Source organism: Archocentrus centrarchus, chromosome 3 (genome assembly GCF_007364275.1).
Source record: "Archocentrus centrarchus isolate MPI-CPG fArcCen1 chromosome 3, fArcCen1, whole genome shotgun sequence".
NCBI lineage: Eukaryota > Metazoa > Chordata > Actinopteri > Cichliformes > Cichlidae > Archocentrus > Archocentrus centrarchus.
Window position 1 is genome coordinate 22,542,511 of NC_044348.1, and position 18,840 is coordinate 22,561,350.

At 41.2% G+C, this 18,840-nt stretch overlaps 1 protein-coding gene across 1 annotated transcript in view; it reads right to left on the reverse strand.

Moving 5' to 3' along the window:
- ush2a (Usher syndrome 2A (autosomal recessive, mild)) overlaps positions 1-17,864 on the reverse strand; it is a 233,943-nt gene extending 216,079 nt beyond the window's left edge. The window contains 4 exon segments of the mRNA XM_030720976.1: positions 11,207-11,372; positions 15,715-15,933; positions 16,168-16,382; positions 16,951-17,864. Coding sequence (XP_030576836.1) covers positions 11,207-11,372; positions 15,715-15,933; positions 16,168-16,382; positions 16,951-17,667 — 1,317 coding nt within the window. The 5' untranslated portion in view covers positions 17,668-17,864.
- Positions 17,865-18,840: the final 976 nt, after the last annotated feature.

Consider the following 18,840-nt stretch of genomic DNA (forward strand, 5'->3'; position numbering starts at 1 on the left):
GCGATTCCAACGACCCCTATGGAATTTTTCTAGTTCTAAGTAAAATCCCACAAAATATGTATTTAAAATTAAGTTTAAGGGGTTTATTTGTTTTTCAAATGACTTAGATTATTTCATTAGATTGTAAAAAGATAAAATATGTAAAATATATTTTAGAATCTTCAAAAGGTATCTGCCTCAGATGTCTTTTACTTGCTCAGATTAGTTACTTGCACAGTCTGTACTCAGTTCAGCTACAGTTCCCCCATGGCTCCTGCATCCATTCATCCATTGTCCTCCACTGTGAACCAGCTCAATGTCCCATCCCTGAACCATTCAGCCCTGCACTGATTATTTATCTTTTATCTAAATACAGTCCCATATATATTTATCTAGTAATCACATCTAACTTTTTCTTTTATCAGCACACTTGGTGGCGCTGTCACTTGGTGTTGGCTCTCACTGCGGTATTGTATCACTTCCTGTTCCTGTTTCGGAGCACAGTGTTTTGCTGTCTGTTAGCTGTTATATCTGTATAACTCGATTTATCTGGATAATAACATATTTTATGCTGAATCACCTGTATTCACATTACTCACTTTATTTGTTTTTAGAAATTCGCTAGCTTAGCTCAGCTAGTAGCTTAGCCCTTAGCCGACTCACTACCAGCATGGCTTCTTCTCCTGTCTCTCCTGCACTTTCCTGCTCTGGGTGTCACATGTTTAGTTACTCCTCGGCCTTCTTTAGCAGTAACGGTACTTGTAATAAATGTAGTCTGTTTGTAGCTCTGGAGGCCAGGCTTTCTGAACTGGAGACTCGGCTCCGCACCCTGGAAAATCCTGCATCTAGCCAGGCCCCTGTAGCGGGTGCGGACCATGGTAGCTTAGCCGCCGTTAGCTCCCCCCCAGCAGATCCCGAGCAGCAGGGAAAACAGGCCGGCTGGGTGACGGTGAGGAGGAAGCGTAGTCCTAAGCAGAAGCCCCGGGTACACCACCAACCTGTTCACGTCTCTAACCGTTTTTCTCCACTCGGCGACACACCCGCCGAGGAACAAACTCTGGTTATTGGCGACTCTGTTTTGAGAAACGTGAAGCTAGAGACACCGGCGACCATAGTCAAATGTCTTCCAGGGGCCAGAGCAGGCGACATTCATGGAAATTTGAAACTGCTGGCTAAGGCTAATCGTAGATTTGGTAAGATCGTTATTCACGTCGGCAGTAATGACACCCGGTTACGCCAATCGGAGGTCACTAAAATTAATATTGACTCGGTGTGTAACTTTGCAAAAACAATGTCGGACTCTGTAGTTTTCTCTGGGCCCCTCCCCAATCAGACCAGGAGCGACATGTTTAGCCGCATGTTCTCCTTGAATCGCTGGCTGTCTGAGTGGTGTCCAAAAAACGACATGGGCTTCATAGATAATTGGCAAAGTTTCTGGGGAAAACCTGGTCTTGTTAGGAGAGACGGCATCCATCCCACTTTGGATGGAGCAGCTCTCATTTCTAGAAATCTGGCCAAATTTATTAACCCTCCTAAAAACTGACTACCCAGGGTTGAGACCAGGAAGCAGAGTTGCAGTCTAATGGGCTCGACACACGGGGAGCGACAAACGACAGCGACGAATGGGTCGCATCGCCACTGGGGTGAAACCGAACACACGGGACGCGATAGCGACGGCAGCTTTGCGAATCGCGCTCTTACGTCACTCGTCTCCAAGAAATGTGATTGGTTATGAAACTGGAGGGATTTAGACATTTTCAAAGCAGTCCGTGTCAGACACGGCAATAAAGATGAGGAGTCTGAAGATTTTATTGGAACTGACAGAAATCTTGCTGTTAAGTCTCCTCTACAAAAGAAAAAGACAACCTCGCGTTCATCCTATATTAGCACAAAAGTCCTCTCTATCCGTCTGTTTAACGTTAGTCTTGCACCAACACGTTCTCATATGGCTGCCTTTTATGTTTAACTCGATAATCACTGCGTGAAGTGTCATATAATATAGGAAAGTCAAACACAGCTAAAACGATGCTTTCCTTCCTGCTGAAAGTGGTTGCAGACTGCAGTGTGTAGCATACTCTTCGCTCATTGGTCAGTCAATGAAACTCTTGCTGATTGGTTTAGTGCCACGCGACAGCGACAAAAGTAGAACATTTTCCAAAATTGTTGTGTCGCGTCGCCTGGTCAGTCAGTCAGTCAGAGTCAGTCAGAATACTTTATTGATCCCAAAGGGAAATTACTACTGTTACAGCTGCAACCGTTTCATTTAAACGAGTAAACCTAAAACACAATAACATACACTAAAGGCATAAAAGTATAAAGACTAAAGAGATATTTTGACTATATACACATCTAAATCTATACACATATGAGAATTGTGAGTGCAAAAATTTTTAAATAGGTGTCATTATATATATATGCACAGTCCTTTTTTGTACAATGTATAAGTGTATGTACAATGTACAATGTATATAGTGTATGTACAATGTATATGGAAATTTAAACAATTTTATGTACAATTGAATACTGATAAGTGAATGACACTGATGAACCACAATGTCACCTATTAAGGGAGGAGTTATAGAGTCTGATGGCCACAGGTAGAAATGACCTCCTGTGGCGCTCTGTGGTGCATTTTGGTGGGATGAGTCTTGCACTGAATGTGCTCCTGTGTCCCATCACTGTGTTGTAGAGTGGGTGGGAGCCATTGTTCATAATGGCCTGCAGCTTAGACAGCATCCTCCTCTCCGACACTGCCATAAGCGAATCCAGCTCCACTCCCACCACATCACTGGCTTTGTGGATCAGTTTATTGAGTCTGTTGGCGTCTTCCGCCCTCAGTCTGCTGCCCCAGCATGCAACAGCATAGAGGATGGCACTCGCCACCACAGACTCGTAGAAGATCCTGAGCATAGTCCGGCAGATGTTGAAGGACCTCAGGCGTCTCAGAAAATAGAGGCGACTTTGGCCCTTCCTGTATAGGGCATCAGTGTTCTTAGCCCAGTCCAGTTTGTTGTCAATGTGTACTCCCAGATATTTGTAGTCCTCAACGGTGTCCACACTGACCCCTCCGATGGACATAGGGGCCACCGGTGCCTTGTCTTTCCTCAAGTCCACCACCAGTTCCTTTGTCTTTGTCACGTTGAGCTCTAGATGGTTCCGCTTGCACCATGTGACAAAGTCCTTCACTGTCCTCCTGTACTCATCCTCATCACCCCTGCTGATACATCCAACTATTGCAGAGTCATCAGAAAACTTTTGAAGATGGCAGGTCTCTGAGCAGTAGCTGAAGTCTGTGGTGTAGAGGGTGAAGAGGAAGGGAGAGAGGACAGTCCCTTGTGGGGCTCCAGTGTTGCTAACTACTCTGTCAGACACACAGTGCTGCAGCCGTACATACTGTGGTCTGCCAGTCAGGTAGTCAACAATCCAGGACATAGGGGGGACATCTACCTGCATCGCTGTCAACTTATCACCCAGAAGAGCAGGCTGAATGGTGTTGAATGCACTTGAGAAGTCAAAGAACATGACCCTCACAGTGCTGGCCGGCTTATCCAGGTGAGCGTAGACTCGGTTTAGCAGGAAGATAATGGCATCCTCAACTCCCAGGCGGGGCTGGTAGGCGAACTGGAGGGGGTCCAGAAATGACTGGACCATGGGCCGGAGCTGATCCAGGACGAGCCTCTCCATGGTCTTCATTATGTGGGAAGTCAGTGCCACTGGCCTGTAATCCTTGACGTCACTGGGTCGCGTCATCTTCGGGACCGGAACGATGCAAGATGTCTTCCACATCACAGGGACCCTCTGAAGATCCAGGCTCATATTGAAGACATGGTGCAGTACTCCACAAAGCTGGGTGGCACAGGCTTTAAGCACCCTGGGGGAGACCCCGTCAGGGCCTGCAGCCTTGTTTTTGTGGAGTCTCTTAAGTTGTCTTCTCACCTGGTCAGCAGTGAGACTAACTGTAGAGGTGGCGGGTGGGGGAGGGGTGGAGACGTCAAGAGGGCCATCACAGGAAGGAAGCAGGCTATTGTGAAGTGTGGGGGTGGGTGGGGGTGGAGTGGACTTCTGGAGACCGGCAGCAGAGCTGTCTGGACGAGGGATGACAGAGCCTGCAGTGTCAAACCTGTTAAAGAACAGATTTAGCTCATTGGCCCTGTCCACACTGCCCTCCATTCCCCTGTTGTTGCTGGTCCTAAAGCCAGTGATGGTTCTTATTCCACTCCATACCTCCCTCATGTTGTTCTGCTGGAGTTTCAGCTCCAGCTTCCTCCTATAATTGTTTTTAGCCTCCCTAATTGTTGTTTTGAGTTCCCTCTGGATCGTTCTCACCTCCTCCCTGTTGCCAGCCCTGAAGGCCTTCTTCTTATTGTTGAGAAGTGCTTTAATGTCCTTTGTTACCCACGGCTTGTTGTTTGGGTAGCATTTTACAGTCCTGGTAGGAACAATGGTGTCCACACAGAAGTTAATGTAGTCTGTGATGCATTCTGTGAGCCTGTCGATGTCCTGTCCATGAGGCTCACAGAGTGCCGGCCAGTCTGTCACCTCAAAGCAGTCCTGCAGTGCTTCATAAGTGTCGTCAGACCATCCCTTAATTGACCGTGTGGTCACAGGCTGACTTTTCACTAGTGGCACATAGCGGGAGCTGAGCTTCACCAAGTTGTGGTCCGACCTCCCTAGAGGGGGGAGGGGGGAGCAGCTGTATGCATCCTTAACATTAGCATACAGCAGGTGCAGTGTTCTCTCCTCTCTGGTGGGACAGTTCACGTACTGGGTGAAGTTTGAGAGTGTCTTTTCCATGGTGACATGATTGAAGTCACCTGAAATTGCAATAAAGGCAGTTGGGTGTTGAGTTTGTAAACACGCTAATGTCGCGTGTGCACGTCTACGTGTACGAGCTCGAAATTTCACATGCACGAACGTCGCCGGTCGCTTAGCTGGAGGAGGGCAAGCGATTGTCGCCTCATCGCACAAGCTCCATAGGAAATGAATGGAGAGCGAGCGACGTCGCTCCCCGTGTGTCGAGCCCCTTACACGCCTCTCTGCAGCTTCTCTCCTCCTGCCATCCCCCCAAAACCCCATCCCCATAGAGTCGGTGCCTGCTCCCAGACCACCAAAAAACAAAGCTAAAATCAGCAAAAAGCTATTTAAGCATAAAAATTCAAAAACAATAAATAATACAGCTTCATCAACTGCACCAAAAAATAAAACAATTAAATGTGGATTGTTAAACTTTAGGTCTCTCTCTTCCAAGTCCCTATTAGTAAATGATTTAATAATTGATCAACGTATTGATTTATTCTGCCTTACAGAAACCTGGTTACAGCAGGATGAATATGTTAGTTTAAATGAATCAACATCCCCGAGTCACAGTAACTGTCAGAATGCTCGAAGCACAGGTCGAGGAGGAGGATTAGCTGCAATCTTCAATTCCAGCTTATTAATTAATCAAAGACCCAGACAAAGTTTTCATTCTTTTGAAAGCCTGACTCTTAGTCTTGTCCATCCTAATTGGGAAAATCAAAAACCTGTTTTATTTGTTATTATCTATCGTCCACCTGGTCCTTACTCAGAGTTTCTGTCTGATTTCTCAGACTTTTTAACTGATTTAGTGCTCAGTGCAGATAAAATAATTATAGTGGGTGATTTTAACATCCATGTAGATGCTGAGAATGACAGCCTCAACACTGCATTTAATCTATTGTTAGATTCAATTGGCTTCTCTCAAAATGTAAAGGAGCCCACCCACCACTTTAATCATACTCTGGATCTTGTCCTAACATATGGCATAGAAACTGAAGACTTAACAGTATTCCCTGAAAGCCCCCTCCTGTCTGATCATTTCTTAGTAACATTTACATTTACTTTAATGGATTACACAGCAGTGGGGAATAAGTTTTATTACAGTAGAAGTCTTTCTGAAAGTGCTGTAACTAAGTTTAAGGATCTAATTCCTTCATTGTTATGCTCTTCAGTGCCATGTGCCAACACAGTGCAGAGCAGCTACCTAAACTCTGCTCCCAGTGAGGTCGATTATCTCGTCAATAGTTTTACATCCTCACTGCTTATAACTTTGGATACTGTGGCTCCTCTGAAAAGGAAAGCTTCAAATCAGAAGTGCCTGACTCCGTGGTATAATTCACAAACGCACAGCTTAAAGCAGATAACCCGAAAGCTGGAGAGGGAATGGCGTCTCACTAAATTAGAAGATGCTCATTTAGCCTGGAAAAAGAGTTTTTTGCTCTATAAAAAAGCCCTCCGTAAAGCTAGGACATCTTACTATTCATCATTAATTGAAGAAAATAAGAACAACCCCAGGTTTCTTTTCAGCACTGTAGCCAGGCTGACAAAGAGTCAGAGCTCTGTAGAGCCGAGTATTCCTTTCACTTTAACTAGTAGTGACTTCATGGATTTCTTTACAAATAAAATTTTAGACATTAGAGAAAAAATTATTCATAACCATCTTAAAGATTATTCTTCATGTTCGGCTGCTTTCAGCACTGCTGGTATTTGTTTAGACTCTTTTGCTCCAGTTGATCTTTCTGAGTTAACTTCAATAGTTACTTCCTCCAAACCAGCAACATGTTTGTTAGATCCCATTCCTGACTGGGACTGTTCAAAGAAGTCTTTCCAATTATTGATGCTTCAATCTTAAAAATTGATTGATGCTTCAATCTTAAAAATGATCAATCAGTCTTTATTAGTTGGCTATGTACCACAGACCTTCAAGGTGGCTGTAATTAAACCTCTACTTAAAAAGCCATCACTTGACCCAGCTGTCTTAGCTAATTATAGGCCAATCTCCAACCTTCCTTTTCTCTCAAAGATTCTTGAAAGAGTAGTTGTAAAACAGCTAACTGATCATCTGCAGAGGAACGGTTTATTTGAAGAGTTTCAGTCAGGTTTCAGAATTCATCACAGTACAGAAACAGCATTAGTGAAGGTTACAAATGATCTTCTTAGAGCCTCTGACAGTGGACTCATCTCTGTTCTTGTCCTGTTGGACCTCAGTGCAGCTTTTGATACTGTTGACCATAACATTTTATTACAGAGATTAGAGCTTGCTATAGGTATTAAAGGTACTGCACTGCAGTGGTTTGAATCATATTTATCTCATAGACTCCAATTTGTTCATGTAAATGGGGAGTCTTCTTCACACACTAAGGATAATTATGGAGTTCCACAGGGTTCTGTGCTAGGACCAATTTTATTTACATTATACATGCTTCCCTTAGGCAGTATTATTAGAAAGCACTGCATCAATTTTCATTGTTATGCAGATGATACTCAGCTTTACCTATCAATGAAGCCAGATGACACACATCAATTAGTTAAACTGCAGGAATGTCTTAAAGATATTAAGGCCTGGATGACCTCTAATTTCCTGCTTCTAAATTCAGATAAAACTGAAATTCTTGTTCTCGGCCCCACAAATCTTAGAAACATGGTGTCTAACCAGATACTTACTCTGGATGGCATTACTTTGGCCTCCAGTAACACTGTGAGAAATCTTGGAGTCATTTTTGACCAGGATATGTCCTTCAATGCACATATTAAACAAATATGCAGGACCGCTTTTTTGCATTTGCGCAATATTTCTAAAATTAGAAACATCCTTTCTCAGAGTGATGCTGAAAAGCTAATTCATGCATTTATTACTTCTAGGCTGGATTATTGTAATTCATTATTATCAGGCTGTCCTAAAAGCTCCCTGAAAAGCCTTCAGCTGATCCAAAATGCTGCAGCTAGAGTACTGACAGGGACTAGAAAGAGAGAGCAGATTTCTCCCATATTGGCTTCTCTTCATTGGCTCCCTGTTAAATCTAGAATAGAATTTAAAATTCTTCTCCTCACATACAAGGTCTTGAATAATCAGGCACCATCTTATCTCAAAGACCTCATAGTACCATATCACCCCAACAGAGCACTTCGCTCTCAGAATGATGGCTTACTTGTGGTTCCTAGGATACTTAAGAGTAGAATGGGAGGCAGAGCCTTCAGCTTTCAGGCACCTCTTCTGTGGAACCAGCTTCCAGCTTGGATTCGGGAGACAGACACCCTCTCTATTTTTAAGATTAGGCTTAAAACTTTCCTTTATGATAAAGCTTATAGTTAGGGCTGGATCAGGTGACCCTGAACCATCCCTTAGTTATGCTGCTATAGGCCTAGTCTGCTGGGGGGTTCACATAATGCACTGTTTCTCATTCACCTTATTTACTTTGTTTATACTCCACTCTGCATTTAATCATTAATTGATATTAATCTCTGGCTCTCTTCCACAGCATGTCTTTCTCTCCCCTCAGCCCAACCGGTCGTGGCAGATGACTGCCCCTCCCTGAGCCTGGTTCTGCTGGAGGTTTCTTCCTGTTAAAAGGGAGTTTTTCCTTTCTACTGTCGCCAAGTGCTTGCTCATAGGGGGTCGTTTTGACTGTTGGGTTTTTTCTGTATTATTGTAGGGTCTTTACCCACAATACAAAGCGCCTTGAGGCGACAGTTTGTTGTGATTTGGCGCTATATAAATAAAATTTAATTGAATTTAATTGAACTTGCTCTGGCTTGTGACATAACAGCCTTCATAACAAGATATGTGCATGACACACAGCAACTGTTGAGCACAGGATTTTACATTGATTTTTATGAGGGTCAAAATAACTTCTTTGGGAGTTCTAGATATAAATTGTCTTTTTTTCCTCCTTTTTATCCAACACACCCTAAAATTTACTATATCATATACATAAAACCATTTTAGGAAAATCCATGAAATATGAGATGATGGGGTTATCTTTTAACAGCGTTACATCATTTTAAAATGCCAAAAGGATGTCATGGTCCTGGGCCAGACGCCCAGTGTTTTGTGTTCCCTTGGTTCTGTTTCAGTTATTTCTCTGATTATGTTCATTAGTTCTCTTTTGTATTCCTCAGTTTATTTCTAGTCCCTTGTTTTTCTCTGTGTCAGGTCTGCGTCTCTGTCCAGTGTCTGTGTGCCAGTTCCCCCTGTCAAGTCTGCGTGTACCTTGTTTAGTCACTTCCTGTTTTATTTTGACAGTTTTGTGTTCCCCATGCTTTGTGTTTAGTTTTGCTTCCCCTGTTATTAGTTTCATTTGCTTCACCTGCTGTGCCCTGCTGTTTCCTCTTGCCCTGATTACCTAATGTGTATTTAAGCCCTCAGTTTTCTTCTGTTCTTTGTCGTGTTGTTGTCTATGACTCCCGCTGCTGTGTGTGTATCCCTATGTTTGTTTTCACGCATTTAGTTCTGGCACCCGTCCATCCCAGTATAGCCCTGGTCTTTTGTTTGTCCTCAATAAACACCTTTTTAGTTAAGTTCAGCCTGTGAGTCCTGCATTTTGGGGTCTTCCTGCTCCTGCCACACAGCGTGAAATGACAAAGGATTCAAAATGACCCAACTGGTGGATCTAGTGTTAAATCTTTTATAATTTTTATTTAAAACTAGAGACTGGACACATTTCCTGACTTTTGAGTAATAGCCTGTTTTATTCTCTAATACCTTAAGCTGTGCGTGATCCTCTCCACTTTTATATTTTAAGCTACTTTTGTCTGTTTTAGATACAATGTCATTATATCTGGCATGTTTTTTTCACAATAAAACCCTTTTCAGCATTTCAGAGTTTCTACAGAAAGGTGACCACAGCAGATTTCTCTCCATTGTTAACAACATAGTGTCTAGAGGTACCATAGTGTAGTGGTTTACACATTTGCCTAACAAGTGAAAGATCCCTGGTTTAATCCTGGGAGGAGACAAAAATCCTTTGGAGGATGTGTCAGGACAAGCATAAAAATCTGCCAAATCAAATATGTGGAGCTACCTGCTGTGATGACCCGTTGTGAATAAGGGAGCAGCCAAAAGTAGCTTTGTTAACAATATAGTGCCATCCATCTGTTTTCTACCGTTTATCTGGGTCCAGGTCATGTTGGCAGCAGGCTAAGCTGTACTAAAGCCTATTAAAATTTGTGCAAGGTAAAAAATTTTCACAGAAAAATCTAGACAACTTGGGTTAAAAGCATTTATAATGATAAGACTTACCATGGTGACCAACATATTTTCTCCCTTACACTAGCCTTAGTGTTATTCAGAGATGCTGAAAGAGAGAGATTGTCCAGTGGACCAATCTGTAAAATGATACTCTTCAACAGACCAGAAACACTCGCATCAACACACACAGGGATTCATTTAGGGCCTCAAAACTCTCTCCACTTCACTACCTGCCATTTTACTGTGATCAGTGTTAATGAAAGCCTCATTTTGTCCATGACCACCTTGTATTTCTTCCTGAATGTCTTCTAAAATTTCTACTTAATGTAACACTTAGGTCAATTAATGTTGTGGAAAAAAAGAATAAAAAGGAAAGAAAATATCAAAGACAGAAAATATACAATACATATAAAATATTTAGACATAAAAAATGAACTGTATAGATAAACTGACACCTTTTGTGCTTATGAGAATGGCAAATCCTTCTTTTCTTTTGACTACTTTCATTCTGTTTTTAATTAGTGTTCCTTCACACAACCAAGTTCACCTGAATAACATGGATAAATGGAAAGATTAGCTGGAAAAACAGGGACAAATGAACAATTATAAACCTATACATTAAACATACTAAATTTTACACACTCATCTAAATGTATTAAAATTGACAAAAAATATAACAGTTGTTTCAGTAAGAAAGTTTCATTGCTGTATATCGTCAACCACAGAAAATAACCAAAGTCCTAAATAAGTTAAATAATTAAAACCTAGCAGCTCGTTCTGTTTTGTTTTTTGTTTGTTTTTGTTTTCATTCAAGCCATACATGCTTTTGAAATGTTGTGTTGAAAGTGTAAGGAAAGCATGTGTGTTTGTGTGTCTGAAGTAATGTGCATGCCCCTGGCCCCAGCAGCTGTTCCAAAACAGATGTTTTCCAGTATAATTACCACTAGCTCACAGAGTCGATGAGAAAAAGATGGACAGAGAATGAAAGAGTAAGACAGACACAGAGGATGACAGAGACAATATGACTATGATAAAAAAGAGGCCATTCTGCTTTCACAGCACTGCAGATAAAAACAAAGCCAGTGATAGAATGATTCAACTTTATGCACACAAACACACATGGTTGCATGCAAATACATGGTCAAAATCACGTGCCTGTGCCTCTGACAGTATCTGACCTTAGCATGGTTAACAGGACAATAGACCCACCGTGGGGATCCCCAAACTCTGGATATTACTTACCTGCAAAACAAAATGTGTCCACCTCTCCAGTCTTACTCTGGCTTCTGTTCTGAAGCTGTTCATGGAAGTCTGATTGCTGGACTGACTATACCGCAGAATAACAGCCTTCCCGGACACAGTGAGAGAAAAAACCAACCGCTGCCCTGAACTCTTCTCTAGCAGCATCCTGAGTGAAACAAAAACATACACATAAACAATAAGGATTCAATTATTTCAGCATCAGTTGACAGTCCAAAAGGGACCACATGAATATTTAGCAGTAAGAGTTTTAATGCTTTACCTCAGGAAACAAAGGGAAGAATGGACTAACACCCATGAAGTTGAGCACCACTACACACAGTCTCTCATTCTGACATTTTCACATGGATTATCAATATTTTACATGACTGTAAGGTTTCCGCTGCTACGCTGGGCACAGACAGACACACCCACCACGTGTCATATTAACCACCATCACTGACATTTTATGGGAAATCATGACTTTTATGAACCCAGAGCAGGATACCCTATAAATCATAGTTAGATGCATGCAAGAGAAAATGAGTATTTGAATGTATGTCTGCACAAGCATGTGGGTATAAATGTGCAACTCTGTAGAGAGATATAGACAGAAAGACAGGATAAAGGAAATAAATATAAAAAAGAAAATACTGTCAGCTACTAGTACTACCCCTCAGCCTCCTGGCAGTAGAATCTTTTAGTGGTACAAATCCTCTGGAAGTACAAGTTCTTGAACACATAATTACCAGGTCTCAGTAGATCTTAATGGGGTGTATATGAGCCTTAGTCACTTGCAAATGGCAAAATATATAAACTACTGACAATAATGTCACTTTCTGTGATTGGGATTATTATTGTAAGAACTACGTATGTCTGCTTTAATTCAAGAAGTTTATCAAAAATACTACATGAACTTACAGCCATTTGAATACACACACCCCCCATTTTCAGAAGTAAAATAATTGGTTCATATCCCTCGTTATTCCATGACAAATTAAGCAGATAAAATTTAAAAGTTCTGGAGTTGTGATGAACTTGCATTTGGTAGCTATTCACACAAACTCTCATTATGAGGTCCAAAGAAATGTCAGTGTAAGTGACATTAAGCTGAAAAACCAAACAAACCTATCAGAGAGATAACAAAACTTTAGGAGTGGACCTATCAGCATCCACATGTGGAACATATGGCTGCCAGTGGAATCGGGTGACTACTTTTTATTGATGTGATGCTGAAAGAAGTAGCAGGATGGATTCTGAGGTGTACAGGGCTATACTTCCTGCTCAGATTCAGCCAAACGCTACAAAAACTGACCAGACAGCACTTCACAGTTCAAATGGATAATGCAAAGCATACTGCAAAAGCAAACCAAGAGTTTATCAAGACATATAAACACTCTAGAATGGACAAGTCAATCATGTGATTGCAACCCAAGAGAGCATGTTTTTAGAGGCAAAACTGAAGGCAGAGAGATCCACAAACAAGTAGCACCTGAAGACAACTGCCGTTTCCCACCTTAAGATGGTCTTAAGGTGGGAAATGCAGCATTTGGGGATATCCATGGATTCTAGACTTCTAGGATTTTCATCCAAGTATTAAAAGCAATCCTTATATTTAAAACTGTTAATTTGTTCAATTCCTTTTGAGTCTCTGGAACAGGATGTCTAAAAATGGTTGTAATTTCTAAATAGTTAATGCAATACACCGTTAAAGCTGAAAGTCTGCATGTTAATTACATCTTGATTGTTTCATTTAATCCACTTTTATGGTGTACAGAGAAAATGTTTTTTGTTCTTTTAAAGTGTCGCTATCCAAATGTTTATGGACTTAACTGTATATGAGAATACTCAACATACACAACTACTACTAACATAATCAGTTTCTATAAAATGTTATAAAAACTATCGTTTGGAAGAACAGGTGGCTGGCTCTGTTCATTGTTCAGCGGGGAGGGATGTGAAATCACAGAGAAGGGGAGGGAAAAAGAGAGTGGGGTGAGGAAAGATGGACAGAGGTGAGGACAGAGACCTCCTTTCATCTGGCTTCTTTGATGGCAGCCATGATCATCTCTACAACAAAAGAATGACAGCCAACGACAGCAGCAGAAAGAGAGCAATGGAGAGAGAGAGAGACAGCGAGTGAGCGGGGGGAGATATTACTTCCATTCAAATGCATTCAGCCATACAGGTGTCATGTTCCACAGACCAAGACAAGACTTGTCTGTCATTTGAATCTCGAGACAGACAACTTTGCAAACAAAAATCACAGCGTGAAATTTAAAGGAAAGTATGATTCTCAATCTGAGTTCAACTTAACAGACGCTGACATTTAACTGAATATCCAGTGAGTTCCCAGAAAACGGATGTAACCTGTCTGGCGTTACACTAGTTTCCTTCAAACCTCTCACAACTGTAAAGATATCAGTCACACTTATCTTTTTGGTACATTGTTTAATATGTGAGTGTAGTGAATATCTCTTGAAAGCTCCAAAACTTCATAACAATCATATTAAAAGACAAAGAACAATGTAATGAAATTTTACTGGGTCATTTCATATGTCTTGATGAGCTAAATCAGTTCAGCTACATTACAGGTCTTAATGCAGGTGCTGAATTCTGACAAGTAAGCAAGTTTACTTTGATACTTTTTAAAACTTTTTTTTCTGTCCATTACTAGTCTGACAGTGTGAAAACAGTTAAGTGCTAAATCAGCTGAGTTCTGCTTTATCAGCTAAATTTCTAAATTCAGACCAAAATGTTAAGTTTTTTTTTGGATTACTTTCAATTTCTCAACATTCCATATTGTTCAAACCACCTGCCTTAAGTGTTGCTGTATGTAGGAAGAGATAGAGTTGCCAAGTAAAGCCACCGGATCTCTTTTAGTGTGGGCATGAGCCTTGTCTATGTGTGTGTGAATGTGTGTGCGATTGCAAGCTGATCTGAGAACATGTAACTCTGCACCATGCTAGCCTTGACTGGAACATACCAGCACACTCTCATCCACTCTCTCTCACACACACAACATGTCTATGACATGACAGACAATTGTTTCCTGATGGTGATACTGACCTGACCAGACCTGACCTGATGCTTATTACTGGATCAATATCACAGGCCTTTTACTTTCTTGTAAATATTTGAAAATCATATTTAAATGTTGCATCAGAACAGGCAATAAGATAGTGTAGGGATACTCTGAAACTCTACAACAGTAATAGTGACCATTACTAATAATACTTGATTATATTTAAATATAGTATGTAACACATTAAATGTTTATATCCATTGTATCTACTCTGCACTATTATCTCTTGTTGTTGTTGTTCTTTTCTTTCATAAAGCAGGTTTCTCATTTACCTGCTTTAAATGTATTTATTTATTTTAACTGAATAAATGACAGCTATTACGGTAATTATCACTGGTTGTGAATCTTTTTCACCTGTTGCAATTACACAAAGGGTACATGGGGCACAGACCTGCTTGTACTTTTCTTACTTACTGCTATGGTGATGGTGCTTTTCCTGAAACAAGTTTCACCATTTAGTTTTTTTGTTTGTTTGCTTTTTTAACTGGGTTTTTCAGGAAAATAGGTGCACCATGTTCTCCTGTTCTGCCTCTATTCCATGATTAGTTTCACTTTTTATTAACCAGCCTTTTCAATTACTTTTTTTCCACCTGATTTAATTGCCTTTTCTTTGCCAACTGTAAACATGCCTTTCAATCAAATAGAAAATATTTCAATCCAAATGTAATAAATTTTTGCTAAAGAAATGCTTTGTTTCCATCGATTACCAGCACTGCAGCACTTCACAGAAAAAGTAGTCGGTTTGAAGGGATGATGTACTTGAAAGAACACCAGCCAAACATGAAGCAGTGGAAAACATGGTGGAAATATGGCCTTCGTGTTTGCATTATTTAATAATTCAATAAAGGTTTTTGTCACTTCAGTGGTGCGAAAGAGTGACACATTACCTCCTCCACTGCAACTTGCAATTATTTATTTTAGATTATTATATTGTTGCCTTTATCTGTGTGGCTAAGTGACATTCCACCAAATTTTCAAAAAACATTTCTAATTGTGTGGTTTATAAAGAATCACAGATTAAGTCCTGCAAAAATCTAAGTAGTTGGAGATCAGTGACCTTCAACCAAAAATTGGATTTTGCCACTTTACAAAGTTACTATCATGAACTGCCATACACACAGAAAAGACTAAATAGGTGCCATGCACATTCACACACAGCTCTCATCTCTATCTGGCTCTTCCTTCATAGGAATTAGAATGTACAGCACATCTACTTATGTGAGCATGAAGTGTACCCACGAATCCTCTATTACTGTCAATCATCTAAACATTTTGTAATGCACAGTGTACTGTATAACACTAGTAATTAATTCATTTTAACAAGAGCAGCACTCAGCAGCTGATTATATTCAAAGCAGGATTCATCGCGCCAATTATGCAACAAAGATTATTCTGTATTCTTACAAATTACAAAATTCTAACTCACATCTCTCCAGTAGAGCTTGGTTTCATCCACAGTGCCAGCGTAAGGGAACCCATTGCTCCAAGTTTCTGTGAAGGGGGAGTGACCAGGCACCTATCCTGGCCTGGCTGAAACAGCACACTACCGAGTCCACTGGAAATCCCATCTGAACTGTTAGACGTTCCAGCTTCTGTTTGAGTACCAGGACGAGTGTCATTAGTGTCTTCAGTTACACAGGTACCCCTGGTGGAATGAAGTACAGGTATGTTAATATGTTCTCTCAAAGAAACCTTATAAGTCTTTTACATTTATCTATAAGTATTTTGCATTTATTAATAAGACACCAATTATATAAATATATTTTCATAAATCGGTAAATTTTCTTTTTTACATTTATTTATTTTGCTTGGACTTAAAGATCTCAAGAAAATTTTACTTCTAAAATACCCGACATTATTCTGAATTTAATGCAGCTACCTGTGTGCAGCCAGCAGCAGCGGTGCATATGGAGGTGTGGAGGATCTATAAGGACACTCTTGGACACAGAAGGCTTGATAGCACGTCAGCAGTTCAACCTGAGAAGAAGGTGACTGACAGTAGCTGCTCCGCTCTGGAAAGCCACAGGTGGAACGAGGTGGCGAGGTTGACACGGGTTTAAAGGCAGCAATGTTCTCCATTCGTGGGAAATGACCCTGTGAAAGATTTAGAAGGTCTGATAATTCCTTTAATCTGGGTGTCTTGCCATGTTTTTGTAGCTCTGGTGACTGCAGTGACAAACATTTGGATACAATATTAACTTGCAAGGTCATATACCGTATGTGAATGTCTTTCATAGAAATATTAAATAACATAAGATATAGTATAGCACAAAAACCTTTATACAGAAAACTTTTGCCATAAGGACCTCTACAAGTAAAAGAGCAAAAACATCTGGGCATTTTATTAGCATCAGTTCATTTTAGAAAAGCTTTTAATAGGCATTCTTTGCAGAAGATACAGTATTTATGAAGATTTTTTATGATACTTTTTTATGATACTCTGTAGGAAAAGCATAGGTCTATATAGTGTAATTAATAATGGTGGGGTTTTTTGGTTTCAGATTTATTTTGACTGCTGCCTAACTGCCACACTACCCCAACTTACTAGGACACTTGATTAGGACAGAGCCATTGCTAATGCCACTAGTTAACTGCTGAATATACTGGACTTCTCCACAGCCTCTGGATTAGAAACTAGAACTGACTCTCAAGCCACTCTTACCTGCGATGAAGCAGTTTTTGGACAGAGGCTGAGGAAGAGGAGCGGTAACCAGAGGAGGATACGATGCCACCTCATCCCCATGATGCTTTGACTTTTCATCTTTTGTTCATTGATGTTCTTCAGGGACAACAGCCACAGAAAGATAGGCCGGAGATTATTTTTCCTCTCTCTTTGTGTGATTCTACCCTCTCTTTCTGTAACTGACAACATCCCAGAGACATCTGTCTTGTTCTTCCCGTTTAACTTTTTCTTGCAACTTCCTTGCGTATCATTTCCATTTTCCCCTTTGCCCTCATTACAGAAGTTACAGAGTGCCTCTCTTCCTCCTTTCATTCTCTGTCTGTTGTCTCCTCTGCCCCATGTTTGCCTTTTCCTTTGCAGATTGTCTCCCTTCGCTCCTCCCTCTGTGTTCCAGTCTCCCTTCTCTTCAGTCGATCTCGGGCCTTTGACCCCATAACATTTCAGAATCAGTTTCTCTGAAGTATCCAGTGTAGTCCCGGGTTCTAGAATCTCAGGTCCAGACTCTGGAACATTCCTGGGGGCACAGAGATGTTTCAGAACTTGGATTTCTTTTGGACGAGTTCCAGAGGCGTTTGAATAAGTGATGACTGTCATGGTTCCAGGGTTACAAGAACATTTTTTACAGGCCAGTGCTCCTAGGCTGAAGCTACTAAGCTTTGCTCTGTTACACTGTCCCTCACAGGTGCACACACACATACACAAACCGCAACCAAAGCCCTCACAAGATAGGTAGGATTTTACAATCTAGAGAGGGAAAAGAGAGAAGGAGAGGGAAAAGAGAGAACTGGTCAGACCAAAATCCAACATGAGACAAATCTGGGGAGAGTGAAATGCCATGCAGGCTATTCCCTAGCCAAAGCCTACACTATCATGTACAGCTTGATGGAGGCACAGCTCAGCTGATACTGCTACATTGCTTTTTCCTTTTCTTCATTTCCCATTGAATTAAACATGCCCCTTTTCCTCTGACATCTGGCTCCCAGGTTTTATCCAACCAAACGGGTTTTCACACAAGTTTGTTGGAAATTGAAGCTTAGGGCAAAGCTCTCTTCATTACAATACTTAGCAGCTTCAATTTCGCATTTAGACGCACAAAAAGAGGCCAGCAGTGCAGTCATCGCTAGTGTTATATTCCTTGGTCCAGGCTTCAGCCTATGCTATCCGTAAGGAAATAGAAAAGCTTGCACTTTATCTAAAATCGGTAACAAGACTATGTGCTGTGCAAATTTGTAAACCTATGCAGATAACAGCCTAAAATATCTGCGTCTGTGAGATTTACCTGTCGCCGTGGACTCCCCGCACAAAGCTCTCGCCCCATCACAAGTGCACCGTCAACAAACATTCAACTTGTTGCTCTGACATGAGTCGAACAAAACAAGCTACCTGTTCCTCCACACACCTGTCTGTCAGCGGTAACAGACGCCGCTCCGGTAGAAAAAATAGTCCTTTCCAAACATGACTTGAATTATTTTTGCTCGTTACAGCCCAGAGCTCAGCAGAAAAACTGAATGACAGTACAACTGAACTTGACAGAGCTACTCTTTTTTTTTATCTCTCTCTCTCTCTGTCTTACCCTCTCATTCAGAACATGCGGCGCGGGCTGCTAAGGAGATTACAGCGAGCTGCCATCTGGCCAGCAGCGCCTGAGGCGGCAGGATACTGGGCAACAAGTAACGGCGGTGAAACGTTACACTGTTGAGGACCAAGTAACGGAAACTCGAGAGACCCGGAGGCGGCGTGAGAGCAAAAAGTGCGACATATCCGTTTTGCATTTATTACAGAACACCAAAGATTGTCTTTGACTGCAAGGCATTAATTTGCGATTTAAATAATTACCCCCTGCCTGGTAGTAATGCCCCCCCCCCCACA